At 48.7% G+C, this 16,892-nt stretch overlaps 1 protein-coding gene across 1 annotated transcript; it reads right to left on the minus strand.

Annotated features, from left to right (window-relative positions):
* Positions 1-814: 814 nt before the first annotated feature.
* RPS4X (ribosomal protein S4 X-linked) lies at positions 815-16,384 on the minus strand. The gene is made up of 7 exons (XM_038748447.1): positions 16,358-16,384; positions 12,873-12,950; positions 11,860-12,040; positions 9,493-9,590; positions 5,499-5,670; positions 4,742-4,899; positions 815-983 (listed from the first exon to the last, which is right to left on the minus strand). The coding sequence occupies exons 1-7, from the start codon at positions 16,358-16,360 to the stop codon at positions 882-884; spliced, it is 792 nt and encodes a 263-aa protein (XP_038604375.1). The 5' UTR covers positions 16,361-16,384; the 3' UTR covers positions 815-881.
* Positions 16,385-16,892: the final 508 nt, after the last annotated feature.

The raw sequence follows: 16,892 nt of genomic DNA on the forward strand, positions 1-16,892 counted from the left end.
GTCGGGTAGGGACCGCCTCTATATGTTGCCAACTTGTACTTCCCAAGCGCTTAGTGCAGTGCTCTGCACACAGTAAACGCTCAATAAATACAATTGAATGAATGAATACAAGGTAATCGGGTTGTCCCACAGTGGGCTGTCTTCATCCCCATTTTACAGACGAGGTAACTGAGGCCCAGAGAAATGAAGTGACTGCCCCAAAGTCACACAGCAGACCTGTAGCGGAGCCGGGATTAGAACCCACGACCAGACTCCCAAGCCCGGGCTCTTTCCACTGAGCCACGCTGCTTCTCTAGGATTCTTCCAGTCTCCCCGGCCCTTGGTTGTTATTTTTGTAGCCAAAAGCTCTCCAGCCTTGCTTTTTTCCAAACTTCCAAGCCAGGGTGAGCATGGGCCGGGCTTCCAGAGTCTCAACAGGAGACGGCCCATCCCTGCCCTCCTCTGAACACTGACTGGAACTGCAGAACCCAAAAAAAAAAAAACAATCACGTTGTGAGTTTAAATTGAGGGAAGAATTAGCTTCCTTCGCACAATCAATTTGCCCCAAGTAGGTGAAAACCTTAGATTGGGGGCTGGAATATTGAAGTTGGCACATCAACTTGCTAAAACTGAGGCGGAAGGGATCATCTGTCCCCCATCCTACCCTTCTGAAAACAGACCCTCTCTTCCCACTGATCAAAGGGGAGAGCACTTCACTTGGGTCATCAGAGGGGTTTGCCGGTCCTTTTGGGGTGCGAATGGTAAAGCTCGTTCTGAGGGTTGAGAATAAGGAAAGTGGAAGAAGGGATCTAAAATGAGAAAACGAGTGGGGAGATTGTTTTGTAGTATAATGTCTTTATTTGACCGACAAATTTTCCTCTTTTGTCCAGGCTTGCGATTGTTTAACTACTGCTTGCTTTGGCCGCCAATCGCTTGTCCCTCTCTTCGGCAATGGTCAGGCGGATACCCTTTCCACGGGGCAGGGAAATCCAAGCCTTGTTACCCTGAAAGAGAAAAGGTGGAAGAAAATTGGAACAGCAGCTCCCTATGAGCTCATTGTGGGTAGAGAATGTTGTCTCTTGTATTTTGCTCTCCCGAGCGCTTAGTACAGTGCTCTGTTCATTCATTCACTCAATCGTATTTATTGAGCGCTGTGTGCAGAGCACTGTACTAAGCGCTTGGGAAGTACAAATCGGCAACATATAGAAACGGTCCCTACCCAGCAATGGGCTCACAGTCTAAAAGGGGGATAGAGACAATAAAACAAGTAAACAGGTGTCAATACCATCAGAATAAATAGAATTATAGCTATAAACACATCATTACTAAAATAGAGTAATAAATATGTATGAATAGACACAAGTGCTCCCAGAAGGGGAAGGGAGTAGGGCAGAGGGAGGGAGGGGGGCGATGAGGAGGAGGATCAGAGGGAAAAGGGGGGCTCAGTCTGGGAAGGCCTCCTGGAGGAGGTGAGCTCTCAGTAGGGCTTTGAAGGGAGGAAGAGAGCTAGTTTAGCAGAAGTGTGGATGGAGGGCATTCCAGGCCGGGGGGAGGACTGTCGGAAGGACTTCCTCTGGGCCAGGGGCCGATGACGGGATAGGCGAGAACGAGGCCCGGTGAGGAGGTGGGCGGCAGCAGAGGGGTGGAGGGTGCGGGCTGGGCTGGAGAAGGAGAGAAGGAAGGTGACGGAGGAGGGGGCGAGGGGATGGACAGCCTTGAAGCCAAGGGTGAGGAGTTTTTGCTTGATTCGTAGGTTGACAGGCAACCATTGGAGATTTTTGAGGAGCGGAGAGACATGCCCAGAGTGTTTCTGTAGAAAGATAATCCGGGCAGCAGAATGAAGTATAGACTGAAGCGGGGAGAGACAGGAGGATGGGAGATCAGAGAGGAGGCTGATGCAGTAATCCAGTCGGGATAAGACGAGAGATTGAACCAGCAAGATAGCGGTTTGGATGGAGAGGAAAGGGCGGATCTCGGCGATGTTGCAGAGGTGAGACTGGCAGGTTTTGGTGACGGATTGGATGTGTGGGGTGAATGAGAGAGCGGAGTCAAGGACGACACCAAGGTTGCAGGCTTGTGAGACGGGAAGGATGGCACTGCCATCTACAGTGACGGGAAAGTCAGAGAGAGAGAGGACAGTTTGGGAGGGAAGATAAGGTGCTCAGTCTTGGACATTTTGAGTTTTAGATGGCAGGCGGACATCCAGATGGAGATGTCCTGAAGGAAGGGGAAGATACGAGCCTGGAGGGAGGGAGAGAGAGCAGGGGTGGAGATGTAGATTTGGGTGTCAAGGTTAGCACCAGAGGAGCAGAGTGTGCAGGCTGGGCTGGAGGAGAGAAGGGAGGTGAGGTAGGAGGAGGTGAGGTGATGGACAGCTTTGAAGCTGAAAGTGAGGAGTTTTTGTTTGATTCGAAGGTTGACAGGCAACCACTGGAGATTTTTGAGGAGGGGAGTGACATGTCCAGAGCGTTTCTGTAGAAAGACAATCCAGGCAGCAGAGTGAAGTATAGATTGAAGTGGGGTGAGACAGGAGGATAGGAGATCAGAGAGGACACAGTACACAGGACTCTCTACACAGTAAGTGCTCCATGAATATGGCAATGAAAACCAATACATTTCCGAACTCCCAAATAGCAAGATGGGAAGCAAACTCCAAAATGGTTCAGTTGCCAGGCTTCTCCCTCGACACGGTCGAGGGAAACTTGTTTACCAACTCTGTTTATATTGTCCTCTACCAAGTGCTAAGCAGTGCTCTGCACACAGTAAGCGCTCGGTATAATTGATTCATTCATTCATTCAATCGTATTTATTGAGCGCTGTGTGCAGAGCACTGTACTAAAGCACTTGGGAAGTACAAGTTGGCAACATATAGAGACGGTCCCTACCCAACAGCAGGCTCACAGTCTAGAAGGGGGAGACAGACAACAATACATATTAACAAAATAAAATCGAATAAATATGTACAAATAAAATAGAGTAATAAATACGTACAAACATATATACATATATACAAGTGCTGTGGGGAGGGGAAGGAGGTAAGGCGGGGGGATGGGGAGGAGGGGGAGAGGAAGGAGGGGGCTCAGTCTGGGAAGGCCCCCTGGAGGAGGTGGGCTCTCAGTAGGGCTTTGACAGGAAAGTTTGACTGCTCACCTAAATATGCTTGTAACCCTCCCAGGGCTTAGAACAGTGCTTCAATCAATCAATCAATCGTATTTATTGAGCGCTTACTATGTGCACAGCACTGTCCTAAGCGCTTGGGAAGTACAAATTGGCAACATATAGAGACAGTCCCTACCCAACATTGGGCTCACAGTCTAAAAGGGGGAGACAGAGAACAAAACCAAACACGCTAACAAAATAAAATAAATAGAATAGATATGTACAAGTAAAATAAATAACAGAGTGATAAATATGTACAAACATATATACATATATACAGGTAAGCGCTTAACAAATGCCATCATCATTATTATTATGCTAAATTCAGGAAGAGCCAATTTCCTAATTCATTTGCCTCATACACATTTCCAATTCAAGGACCTCACTGACAACAGCACTGATTTGGCTACTGTCTCCAATGGTTGCCCTTCAGGCAGAAGCTCCTGAGCAAGGCACTCAATCAGTTCTCTACCTCCTGCCTATCTTCACTCTCCTCCCACTACACCCCAGCTCCCACACTTGGTCCAAGTCAACTCACACCACACACCCACCCTCCTGGTCTGGAAGACCCCCTTCACATCCGGCAGACCACTGCTCTCTATTGCAAGCTCCCTACTAAAATAACACTTCCAGGAAACCTTCCCAGAATAACCACTCATCTGAGCACTTGGAGATTCACACCCTGTCACAGGACTTAATACATACTCATTCATTCAATTGTATTTATTGAGCACTGTGTGCAGAGCACTGTACTAAGTGCCTGGGAAGTACAAGTTGGCAACATATAGAGACGGTCCCTGCCCAATAATGGGCTCACAGTCTAGAAGGGGGAGACAGACAACGAAACAAAACATGTGGACAGGTGTCAAGTCGTCAGAATAAATAGAAATAAAGCTGGATGCACATCACTAACAAAATAAATAAAACAGTAAATATGTACAAGTAAAATAGAGTAATAAATCTGTACAAACATACATACAGGTGTTGTGGGGAGAAGGAGGTTGGGCGGGGGGGGAGGAGGAGAGGAAAAAGGGGGCTCAGTCTGGGAAGGCCTCTTGGAGGAGGTGACTCAGCCCAAGTCACACAGCAGGCATGGGGCAGAGCTGGGATGAGAATACAGGTGCTTCTGTGTCCCAGGCTCGTGCTAGACTAGACTATACTACTACTACTATAATAATAGTGCTATTTGTTAAGCACTTACATATGTGTGCACATATGTGTACACACACACACACACACACACACACACACACACACTATTTATCCATTGCTCTCTCCCATGTGTAATTTAATCTCCTCCCTAGATGTCAAGCTCCTTCAAAGCAAGAAACATTCTAGTAAATGCCTTATCAATACCAACGGTTGCTCCCCTGGAGCAAGAGACATTTCTGGTAGAGGTGAGAGATAGTGGCCAAAGGAATAGAGCAACTGGTAAAAGATTTATGCCTTAGAATCGAATAGATTAGTCAATGGGCCAGGCAGAGCACTGAACTAAACTCATGGGGAACAGGGAAATGTTCTCAGAAGGAGACGTACCACCAAAAAAGGGACATAAGCATCTTTCACTGTTAAATATCTTGATCTGAAGGGGAAATAAACTTACCTTTCCAATAACAAAAATGTTGGAAAGCCTAGTGGCAAAGCTGTTGCCATTGGCGTCCTTTACATGAACCACGTCAAAGGAGCCGGGATGCCTCTCTCTGTTGGTGATCACGCCAATTCGGCCCAAATTAGCTCCACCGGTCACCATACACAAGTTACCTAGGCAAGGAGAAAAACACGAGCAATGAAGGGAATCTGACAAATAAAACCGGATGCTCTCTCTAATACAAACAGGACAAATGCTTTCTGACTGAACTCTTGGAATCTGACTGGACAATCCTGCCAGACCGGTGCTAAACACTTATTACAATGCGGTAATGCGGTACACTTACATGCGGTACACACTCTATAAGTACAACAATGAAAGCCATACTTCACAGGAAGCGCACACCCTTGGAAGTGAGATTTCAGGACTTGAGCCATTGTCAATGGTCTCCTCCTCTTCGCCATTACAGACCAAGTGTGTCTTTCAAATGGATAATGGATACAAGTCAGTTTAAGACTAAAACGAGCATCCCTGGTTCAGCCCTCTTGATTTTTTTTTTAAACACTTAGCCTCTTGGCAACTTCCTACCCCGTGGGTTCTCCTATTTTTTGCCGACATCTTCCGACAAAATGTGATGCAAGAAAGACCCTTACACTAGAGCACAAGAGGCTACGGCTCTCACGATGAGGCCCTTGGATAAATGCTTTCCTTAGTACAAAATCCCACCTAATCGCGCTGGGGTGGGGGTGGTTGGGAGTCAGGACCGCCTTACCTGTATCGAACTTGATGAAGTCGGTGATCTTCCCCGTCTCTAAGTCGATCTGAACGGTGTCGTTCACCTTAATGAGCGGGTCTGGGTAGCGGATGGTGCGAGCTTCATGGGTCACCAGGTGGGGGATGCCTTTTGTGCCCACGAAGATCTTCCTCACTTTGCACAACTTGTACTGTTTAATACACACAAGGCCAAGGATTAGCACAACACAGACGGAAACCAAAGCTGCTAAGAAGCCCTACTGTTCTAACTGGCCCAAAGGTCTACCCAGCTTGATAGACTCAGACTGTGAGCCCTTTGTGGGCAGGGATTGTCTCTGTTGCTGAACTGTACTTTCCAAGCTCTGCACACAGTAAGCCCTCAAAAAAAAACGACTGAATGAATGCATGAAAATGCCACCAACGATCTTTAAAACACATCTTTCCCCCAAAGCGCTCAAAAGACATTCACATTGGGACCCATCTACTTTCATCCTAGTGAGGTGGGGAAGATATTCTATTTTCTAGATGAAGACAGCCTAGCCCAGAGATCGAAGGAAGACAGTCAAAGCATGAAGGATTAAGATTAAGAAAAGGTTTTCAACTCTCCGTCTGGTGCTCACCCCTAAAACTTTACTGCCAGAGCTTACTGATCTCCTCAGTTCAAACTTTACATAAACCTAGAAAATAAACCCGGATCAACTGGCCACCTACCCCAGGCCACTACTCAAGAGTCAAGCAGGAAGACTGAATTAAAAAACTCAGTACTACTACCGAAGACTGTGAGCCCCACCTAAAACAGGAACTGTGTCCAACCTGATTAACCTGTTCAGTGCTTAGAAGAACGGTGTTTGGTGTGTAACTCCTTAAGTGACATTATTAGTATTATTAATAGTAGCAATAATACTTGTCAATTATACCTGCAGATTCATAATTCCAAGAATTGAAAATTTGGCCAAAACCTTTCTACAAAGTACTTCTCTTTTTGTCCTGGTGGTTTTTGTTTTGACACTGAACCAATTCACAGGATGTGGACACATACTACTGCCATTGCCACCGTCAGAATAACTGGGCACAATTTGAATTGACCCAATCATTCCACATTTCTATGCTATTTCCACAAGGCCATCTCTGATTTTACAAAAGCGCAACTTTATTCAGCTTCAATCTCCCATTTTAAAAGCGAGTTCTTTATGACACACTGATAAATCCTTATAATAAACACATCATCATTTGAGTTTATTCAAAACCCCTACCACTGCTTCCCGTTAGAACTTTCAACAATAACCACTACAAATTAGCAGAAGGAAACCGTAAACTTCCTCAAGAAGTCCTATACCACGAGACATTGTACGATGGATCTGGGAGTCGGATAATAATAATAATAATAATAATGACGATGGTATTTGTTAAGCGCTTATTATGTGCCAGGCACTAAGTGCTGGGGTAGATTCAAGGTAATCAGGTTGTCCCACATAGGGCTCACAGTCTAAATCCCCATTTTACGGATGAGGGAACTGAGGCCCAGAGAAGTTAAGTGACTTGCCTAAAATCACACAACTGACAAGTGGCGGAGCCGGGATTAGGATCCATGACCTCTGACTCCCAAACCAGGATGACCAAAACTGCTAACCCCTGCTGGCTCTCTGGGGACTTGGTAATAATAATAATAATAATACTGGCATTTATTAAGCGCTTACTATGTGCAAAGCACTGTTCTAAGCGCTGGGGAGGTAACACGGTGATCAGTTGCCCCACGGGGGGCTCACAATCTTCATCCCCATTTGACAGATGAGGTCACTGAGGCCCAGAGAAGTGAAGTGCCTTGCCCAGAGTCACACAGCTGACAAGTGGCAGGGCGAAATTTGAACCCATGACCTCCGACTCCAAAGTCCGGGCTCTTTTCCACTGAGCCACGCTGCTTCTCCAAGTCATCTACCCTCCACACACCTGTTTCCTCACCTGGAAAATGGGAATATTTGCCCAACCTCACAAGGACGGTGAGGATGAAATTAAGTGAGAGTACTTTGGATGATGCCAACACTACATAAAAGGTATTATCAGAATTTTCAGACCACCTGCCTCAGGTATTTGATGGCTAATCAACATTACGGTATGACAGTTTAAACTTCCACGTAAAAGCGTGGATCATCTCCAGCCCCCTAGGGAGCTTTGGATTACTCACTCTCATCAACTAACCCCAAACAAACCTTCAGCCTTGGAGAACTTGTAGGTTATCGAGTTTGGGGCTGTTCTTGACAGAAAACTTCAAAGCACCACGGCCTAATAGATAGAGGGCCCGGGTTCTAATTCTGGATCCTCCACTTGTATGTTGTGTAACCTTGGGCAAGTTACTTCATTTCTCTGTGCCTTGGTTCTATTTGTAAAATGGGGATCAAAACTGTGAGCCCCATGTGGGACAAGGACTGTATAAGCTAATAAGATAATGATAGCATTTATTAAGCGCTTACTATGTGCAAAGCACTGTTCTAAGCGCTGGGGAGGTTACAAGGTGATCAGGTTGTCCCACGGGGAGCTCACAGTCTTCATCCCCATTTTACAGATGAGGGAACTGAGGCACAGAGAAGTTAAGTGACTGCCCAAAGTCACACAGCTGACAAGTGGCGGAGGCAGGATTTGAACCCATGACCTCTGACTCCAAAGCCCAGGCTCTTTCCACTGAGCCACGCTGCTTCTCTGAAGCAGTATCCAACCTGATTACCTTGTATCTACCTCAGCATTTAGTACAGTGCCTGGCACGTAGTAAAGAAGCAGCGTGGGTCAGTGGAAAGAGCCTGGGCTGGGGAGCCAGAGGTCGTGGGTTCTAATCCCGGCTCCGCCACTTGTCGGCTGTGTGACCTTAGGCAAGTCACTCAACTTCTCTAGGCCTCAGTTCCCTCATCTGTAAAATGGGGATGAAGACTGAGCGTCCCACGTGGGATAACCGGATTACCTTGTATCTACCCCAGCGCTTAGAACAGTGCTTGGCACACAGTAAGCGCTTAACAAATACCAACGTTATTAGTAGTAGTAGTAGTAAGCGCTTAACAGATACCATAAAAAAAAGCCTGGGATATCCTCGGCAGTTTTCAATCCCATTCTTCAACACAAAAAGAGCAGCGTGGCTCGGTGGAAGGAGCCCAGGCTTGGGAGTCAGGTCAAGGGTTCTAATCCCAGCTCTGCCACTTGTCAGCTGTGTGAGTTACTTCACTCTCTGGGCCTCAGTTCCCTCATCTGTAAAATGGGGATGAAAGACTGAACCCCACATGGGAAAACCTGAGGACCTTGTATCCCCCACAGCACTTAGAACAGTGCTCAGCACATAGTAAGTGCTTAATATAATAATAATAATAATAATAATTATTATTATTAAAAGAGTAGGTTTATGCAGTGGGGTTAGGTTAAATGGGTGGAGCTTTTTGGGGTCTTCTGAGGACGACCGAATGTGACTAGCCAGCACCCTTGGGGACATTATTCATTCATTCGATCGTATTTATTGAGCGCTTACTGTGTGCAGAGCACTGTACTAAGCGTTTGGGAAGTAGAAGTCAGCACTTGGTGCCCTGCAAAGGTTCTTGCCCATCCGGTCTGTGTAGAGTCTTAATAATAATGGCATTTATTAAGCACTCTGTGCAAAGCACTGTGCTAAACGCTCAGGGAATACAAGGTGTTCAGGTTGTCCCACGTGGGGCTCCCAGTCTTCATCCCCATTTTCCAGATGAGGGAACTGAGGCTCAGAGAAGAAGTGAGTTGCCCAAAGTCACCCAGCTGACAATTGGCGGAGCTGGGATTAGGGTCGCACCACCTCACCCCTGTGAACACTAGACCTGGTCTCAACTGTCCCTACGCCAGCACCCTTGATCCACAACCCCCGTCCCCCCCCTGCCCTCCCCCCCACCAAGAGACGGGGTCTGTCATGTCTAATTCCCCCCTGGGTAGTCTCCCCCAGCTTACTACCATTACACTTGGACGTGTTAGACGAAAGCGCTGGAAGCGTCAACGGGCCCCAAACTCACCTTAGCTTCTTCGGCTGTGATGCGGTGAACGGCAAAACGGCCCTTGGTGTCATAGATCAAGCGGAAGTGCTCGCCGGTCTTCTCGATACTGATGACATCTGATTTGAAAGAGGTTACCCACTATATTAACACGGGAACTTTTTTGCAAAGACACCTGCCTCATTGTGACCAAAGAGACAAACACTGCAAGTAGGGAAACTGCAGTCATGAGCTCCTTAGCTTTAGTAGCAAGTGCTCGCACACAGACACGGACGTACACGGATGTACATATACACTCTGTCTTCAAAAGTAAGCGGCTCCGGGGAGCAGTGAGCTCCTCCAGAATCTCCAGGGCTTGTGGTATCCCGCCGCCCTACCTCCTTCCCCTCCCTTCAGCACTTGTATATATTTGTACAGATTTATTACTCTATTTTACTTGCACATAACTACTCTACTTTGTTAATGTCCATACAGATCTAATTCTATTTGTTCTGATGATTTTGACATCTGTCTACGTGTTGTGTTTTGTTGTCAGTCTCCCCCTTCTAGACTGTTAGCCCGTTGTTGGGTAGGGATGCACATAACTACTCTATTTTGTTAATGTCCATATAGATCTAATTCTACTTGTTCTGATGATGTTGACATCTGTCTACATGTTCTGTTTTGTTGTCAGCCTCCCCCTTCTAGACTGTGAGCCCGTTGTTGGGTAGGGACCGTCTCTATATGTTGCCGACTTGTACTTCCCAAGCACTTAGTACAGTGCTCTGCACACAGTAAGAACTCAATAAATGCGGCAATGAATGAATGAATGTGAAAAGCAGGTTAGAGCTGGGAAGGGGTGACCCCACCCACCCTTCCCTCTTCCCCCTTAATTCTAGTGCTCTAAAGTTGGTGGAGGGGAGCAGGGCTCAGACCACACAATCCCTGGGTGTCCACGCTAGAGATCCCAGCAATCTCCAGAAACATCTTACCCCGGGTGTCCAGCTCACTAATACCTTGGAGGCAGAGAATGGCTGGCATCACTCAGTTCCACATTACTGGCCTCATTTTAAACTCGATTTTTGGCCAATATGCATCACTCAATTCCACATTACTGGCCTCTTTTTAAACTCCAGATTTTTGGCCAATATGGGGCTCCAAATCGATAGCACTATTTGCAGAGAGCTACACTACCAGAAGGATGGCAAATGGAGAATGGGGCGTTCTGGGAGAGCTGTCCATGGAGTCGCTATGGTCGGAGACGACTCGACAGCGTAAGACAAGACAGGACCAGAGTAAGCAGCTTCTTAAGTGTAGCTACCTACAGGGGCACAAATTGCGGTCCAACTCTAATGAATTGTACTCTCCCAAAGTGCTTAGTATAGTGCTCTGTATAAATATCACGGATCAAATGTTACCAGAAGTGGTCAAATCACGCTCTTGAACAGCAGTGTGTTCTTAACCAGCATTTTCTAATTCCAGGCCTCTTCCAAAAAAAAGTGACCTGTTTCCAAAACTGCTGCTTGCTATCTCAGTCTCCAAGTCAGGATATTCATCAGCATGAATTTTGACTGACCATCCAGAATGGAAAAACAACAATAATAGTAATTATGGTACTTGTTAAGCACTAACAATGTGCCAAGCACTGTTCTAAGCACTGGGATAGATGCAATTTAATTAGGTTGGACACTCCCTGTCCCACTTGGGGCTCATTAAGCAGCGTGGCTTAAGTGGAAAGAGCCCGGGCTTGGGAGTCAGAGGTCATGGGTTCTAACGCCGGCTTCGCCACTTGTCTGCTTTGTGACTTTGGGCAAGACACTCCACTTCTCTGTGCCTCAGTGACCTTATCTGTAAAATGGGGTTGAAGACTGAGTCCCACGTGGGACAACCTGATTACCTTGTATCTACCCAAGCACTTAGGACAGTCCTTGGCACATAGTAAGTGCTTAACGAATACCACTGTTATTATTACTATAATATTCTTAACGCCCACTTTGCAGACAAGAACTGAGGCACAGAGCAATGTCTCAGAGCAGGCAAGTGGCGGAGCTGGGATTAGAACCCAAGTCCACGCTCTACCCACTGAGCCATGCTGCTTCTCTCCACAAACCAACTCCGTTGTATTGTGCTCTCTCAAGTGCCCAGTACTGTGCTCTACATACAGTAAGCACTCCGTAGATACCTTTCATCAAACCCAACAAGCAGTACAGGAACTAACAAAAGTAGGACGGCATTTTGTGCAGGGGAAAGTGGGCTTGCCTTTTCCTCTAAAAATACGGCAGCTTCCCACCCCCACCCCCCCAGCCAATACAATCCAAAACGAACTAGGTCACAGTCACCAGGCTACCTAGAGCTTCCACGACCCCCTTGCTCCCTCAATGTGCGGACACCTGACCTGTCTCCACTCACCCATAAATCCAGCAGGATAGGTGATGTCCGTGCGGACCTTCCCGTCGATCTTGATGAAGCGCTGCATGCAGATCTTCTTCACCTCATCTCCGGTCAGGGCGTACTTGAGCCTGTTCCTGAGGAATATGATGAGCGGGAGGCACTCCCTCAGCTTGTGGGGGCCCGTGGATGGACGAGGTGCCTGCACGGGAGAGACAAGGTGACACGTTTCGGCTCGGAAAGCTGGGATTCGCACTGTTCCCACCCCAACTCCCCCTTAGGGGACATCGCCCTGTACTTCAGTGCTTCAAAACTGACACTATACAGGATGCCGATTACTCCTTACTGGGCCTGAAACAGAAGCCTTCGATTCAGAGGGTTGCAAGTCTCCCATGTGACAAGGGGGCAGAGAGAAATGAAGTGATGTGGCCCAAGACCCCGCAATGGGCAACGGACAGCAATGGACAATCAATCAATCGTATTTATTGAGCGCTTACTGTGTGCAGAGCACTGTATTAAGTACTTGGGAAGTACAAGTTGGCAACATATAGAGACAGTCCCTACCAACAGTGGGCTCACAATGGACACCGGCAGGGGACTGAGCCACCCCAACGCACCACTTTCCAGGACTGCTCAGCAACACTAAATTGGGGCCTAGTCACCAATCAGTCAGCTAGTCAGTAATCCCGTCTTCTGGAAAGCCAAGATTTTCATGGGATTTTCATCGCTCTGACTCCAGCCTAGAGACATCTTGCAATCCTTAAAAAAAACATGTGGGGTAGGCTATCAAATTGAGTTTTTCTGCATATCAACAATCAGCAATTGCTCAATGACGGTACCACAGAAAAGGTGCCGGCATTTAAGGAACAAGGTGGGGTAAACTCAAAACAGTTCTCAAAGGCTATCTCTACTTCAACTAACCACAAATGTTTTCAATGACCGATTTTTAACAAGTGGACAGCATGACACACAGGACTCTGGGGGAAAAAAACGCGCTTCTGATTTTACAACACATCGAAGAAACTGATACTTACGAAAACACCCGTCAACTTATCCAGCATCCAATGCTTCGGCGCTGCCACACGCTTCAGATGCTTCTTCGGACCCCGGGCCTTAAGGAGAGCAGTCAGTTATAGCCAACGAGAAGTCCGAGGGCCCCCAACCCACTGCCCCGGCGCCACTAGACTAAGAAGGGCTCCTAAATGACCCCTATTTCAAATCTCTCAAAGCCCCCACCGTCTACAAACCCAAAGGCTGCTGGGGCCTTAACAACTAACCACCTACAACATCAAAGAATTTTATTTGTCAGTCGACTGTATTTACTGAGCGCTTACTATGTGCTGGACACCATACTAAGCGCTCAGAAAGTACAATTCGGCAACAGAGACAATCCCTACCCAACAGGCTCGCAATCTACAAGAGGTCATGGGTTCTAATCCCAGCTCCGCCACATGTCTGCTGTGTGACCTTGGGCAAGTCACTTCATTGAGCCTCAGTCACCTCATCTGTAAAACGGGGATGAAGACTGTGAGCCCCGCGTGGGACAACCTGATCACCTTGTAACCCCCTCAACGCTTAGAACAGTGTTTCGTGCATAGTAAGCGCTTAACAAACTCATTCATTCATTTGAATCGCATTTATTGAGCGCTTACTGTGTGCAGAGCACTGGACTAAGCATTTGGGAAGTACAAGTCGGCAACATATAGAGACGATCCCTACCCAACAACGGGCTCAGTCTAGAAAATAATAATAATAATGATGGCATTTGTTAAGCGCTTACTGTGTGCCAAGCACTGTTCTAAGCGCTGGGGGGGAAACAAGGAGATCAGGTTGTCCCACATGGGGCTCACAGTCTTCATCCCCATTTTACAGTTGAAGGAACTGAGGCAGAGAAGTTGAGTGACTTGCCCAAAGTCACACAGCTGACAAGTGGCAGAGCCGGGATTAGAACCCACGACCTCTGACTCCCAAGCCCGGGCTCTTTCCACAGAGCCACACTGCCATCATTACTATTAGAAGTGGGGGGGGAAGACAGCCATTCACTCATTCACTCGTATTTATTGAGCGCTTACTGTGCGCAGAGCACCGTACTAAGCGCTTGAGAAGTACAATTCGGCAGCAGATAAACACAGTCCCCACCCAACAACGAGCTCACAGTCTAGAAGCGGGGAGACAGACAACAAAACAAGTAGACAGGCACCAATACCATCATAATAGTTAGGATTATAGCTATCTACACAATATATAGAATTGTAGATATATAGCTCACTTTTCAGATGAGGGAACTGAGGCCCAGAGGGGCGAAGTGACTCGCCCAAGGTCACCCAGGAGACTAGCGGCGGAGGCGGGATTAATAATAATAATAATAATAGCATTTGTTAAGCGCTTACTATGTGCCCAGCACTGTTCTAAGCGCTGGTGAGGATACAAGGTAGTCAGGTTGTCCCACGTGGGGCTCAGTCTTCACCCCCATTTTACAGACGAGGTCACTGAGGCACAGACAAGTATCAGCGTGGCTCAAAGGAAAGAGCACGGGCTGTGGGGTCAGACGACATGGGTTCAAATCCCTGCTCTGCCAATTCGTTTATTCATTCAATCACATTGAGAAGTCACTGTGTGCAGAGCACTGTACTAAGCGCTTAGGAGGCACATATAAAGATGGTCCCTACCCAAAAACGGGCTCACAGTCAGCTGGGTGACTATGGGCATGTCACTTCACTGGGCCTCAGTGACTTCATCTGTAAAATGGGGATGAAGACCGTGAGCCCCCTGGGGGACAACCTGATCACCTTGTCACCTCCCCAGCGTTTAGAGCAGTGTTTGGCACATAGTGGGCGCTTCATAAATGCCAGTATTATTAAATGGCTAGCCCAAAGTCACCCAGCTGAGCAGTGGGGGAGGCGGGATTAGAACCCAGGACCGCTGAAATCCCAAGCCCGGGCTCTTTCCACTGAGCCACTTCACTTCTCTGGGCCTCAATTCCCTCATCTGTAAAATGAGAATTAAGACCGTGAGCCCCCCGGGGGACAACCTGATCGCCTTGTCACCTCCCCAGCGCTTAGAACAGTGCTTGGCACATAGTAAGCGCTTCATAAATGCCAGTATTATTAAATGGCTAGCCCAAAGTCACCCAACTGAGCAGTGGGGGAGGCGGGATTAGAACCCAGGCCCGCTGAAATCCCAAACCCGGGCTCCTTCCACTGAGCCACTTCACTTCCCTTGGCCTCAGTTCCCTCATCTGTAAAATGGGGGTGAAGACTAGGAGGCCCCCGGGGGACAACCTGATCACCTTGTCACCTCCCCAGCGCTTAGAACAGTGCTTGGCACATAGTAAGCGCTTAACAAATGCCATCATTGTTATTATTATTATTAAGGGGCTTGCCCAAAGTCACCCAGCTGAGCAGTGGGGGAGGCGGGATTAGAACCTAGGCCTGCTGAAAACCCAACCCCGGGCTCTTTCCACTGAGCCACTTCACTTCTCTTGGCCTCAGTTCCCTCATCTGTAGAATGGGGTGAAGACTAGGAGGCCCCCGGGGGACAAGCTGATCATCTTGCCGCCTCCCCAGCGCTTAGAACAGTGCCTGGCACATAGTAAGCGCTTCACAAATGCCAGTATTATTAAATGGCCAGCCCAAAGTCACCCAGTTGAGCAGTAAGGGAGGCGGGATTAGAACTCAGGACCGCTGAAATCCCAAACCCGGGCTCTTTCCACTGAGCCACTTCTCTGGGCCTCAGTTCCCTCACCTGCAAAATGGGAATGAGGACGGTGAGCCCCCTGTGGGACAACCTGATCGCCTTGCCACCTCCCCAGCGCTTAGAGCAGTGCTTGGCACATAGTAGGCGCTTACTAAATGCCAGTATTATTAAATGGCTATCCCAAAATCACCCGGCTGAGCAGTGTAGTCGGCGGGATTAGAACCCAGGCCCGCTGAAATCCCAAACCCGGGTTCTTTCCACTGAGCCACTTCTCTGGGCCTCAGTTCCCTCACCTGCAAAATGGGGATGAAGACGGTGAGGCCCCTGTGGGACAACCTGATCGCCCTGCCACCTCCCCAGCGCTTACAACAGTGCTTGGCACATAGTAAACACTTAATAAATGCCAATATTGTTAATTATTATTAAGTGGCTATCCCAGGGTCACCCATCTGAGCAGTGTGGGTGGCGGGATTCGAACCCAGGCCCGCTTAAATCCCAATCCACTGAGCCACACAGCGCAGGCCCTGGTGGCTCAGCAGGCCGCCCGCCCCCCCCCCACCAACGGCACGCTGCTCCCTCCCGGCAGGCAGCGCGGCCCCGATGGCGGCTGGGCTCTCCCTCTCTCCATCCGCCCATCCGTCCGTCTTTCCCCGCCGCCATCGGGGCGCCGGCGGCCCCGGGGCGGGCACTAGGGCGTCCTGCCGCTGGTCCCGGGCGGTGCGGACGGTCCGGGGCCGGCGGGGTCCCGGGGGGCGGCGGCGGGGCTCGGATGGCGGCGGATTCGGGGGGCCCGGACAGCGCCGCCCGGGGACCCCCTGCTCACCATGGCTGCGGCGCGCGCGGAAAAGGAGGCCTCCTTCCGGGGTCCCGCGGATAACAAGCGCGCGCCACTTCCGGCTGCCGGCCCGCCGGCACCGCCCCCCAACCGCCGCCCTCACGTGCGTGCTGCCCCCGCCTGGTCGGAGGACTGTAATGCCGCGCCGGGCCCCCTCAATCAATCAGTCCATCCATCCATCCGTCGTATTTATTAATAATAATAATGATAGCATTTATTAAGCGCTTGCTATGTGCAAAGCACTGTTCTAAGCGCTGGGGAGGTTACAAGGTGATCAGGTTGTCCCATGGGGGGCTCACAGTCTTCATCCCCATTTTACAGATGAGGAAACTGAGGCACAGAGAAGTCAAGTGACTTGCCCAAAGTCACACAGCTGACAATTGGCAGAGCCGGGATTTGAACCCATGACCTCTGACTCCAAAGCCCGGGCTCTTTTCCATTGAGCCACACTGCTTCTCCAATCCATCCGTCGTATTTATTAATAATAATAATGATAGCATTTATTAAGCGCTTACTATGTGCA

This window comes from Tachyglossus aculeatus, chromosome 6, assembly GCF_015852505.1.
Source record: "Tachyglossus aculeatus isolate mTacAcu1 chromosome 6, mTacAcu1.pri, whole genome shotgun sequence".
Classification (NCBI taxonomy): domain Eukaryota; kingdom Metazoa; phylum Chordata; class Mammalia; order Monotremata; family Tachyglossidae; genus Tachyglossus; species Tachyglossus aculeatus.

Coding starts and splice junctions, on each gene's coding strand:
- RPS4X (XM_038748447.1), bottom strand. Junction 5,671..9,492: donor TCACAGCCGAAGAAGCTAAG/GTGAGTTTGGGG, acceptor TGTATTAAACAG/TACAAGTTGTGCAAAGTGAG. Junction 4,900..5,498: donor CTTCATCAAGTTCGATACAG/GTAAGGCGGTCC, acceptor CTCCTTGCCTAG/GTAACTTGTGTATGGTGACC.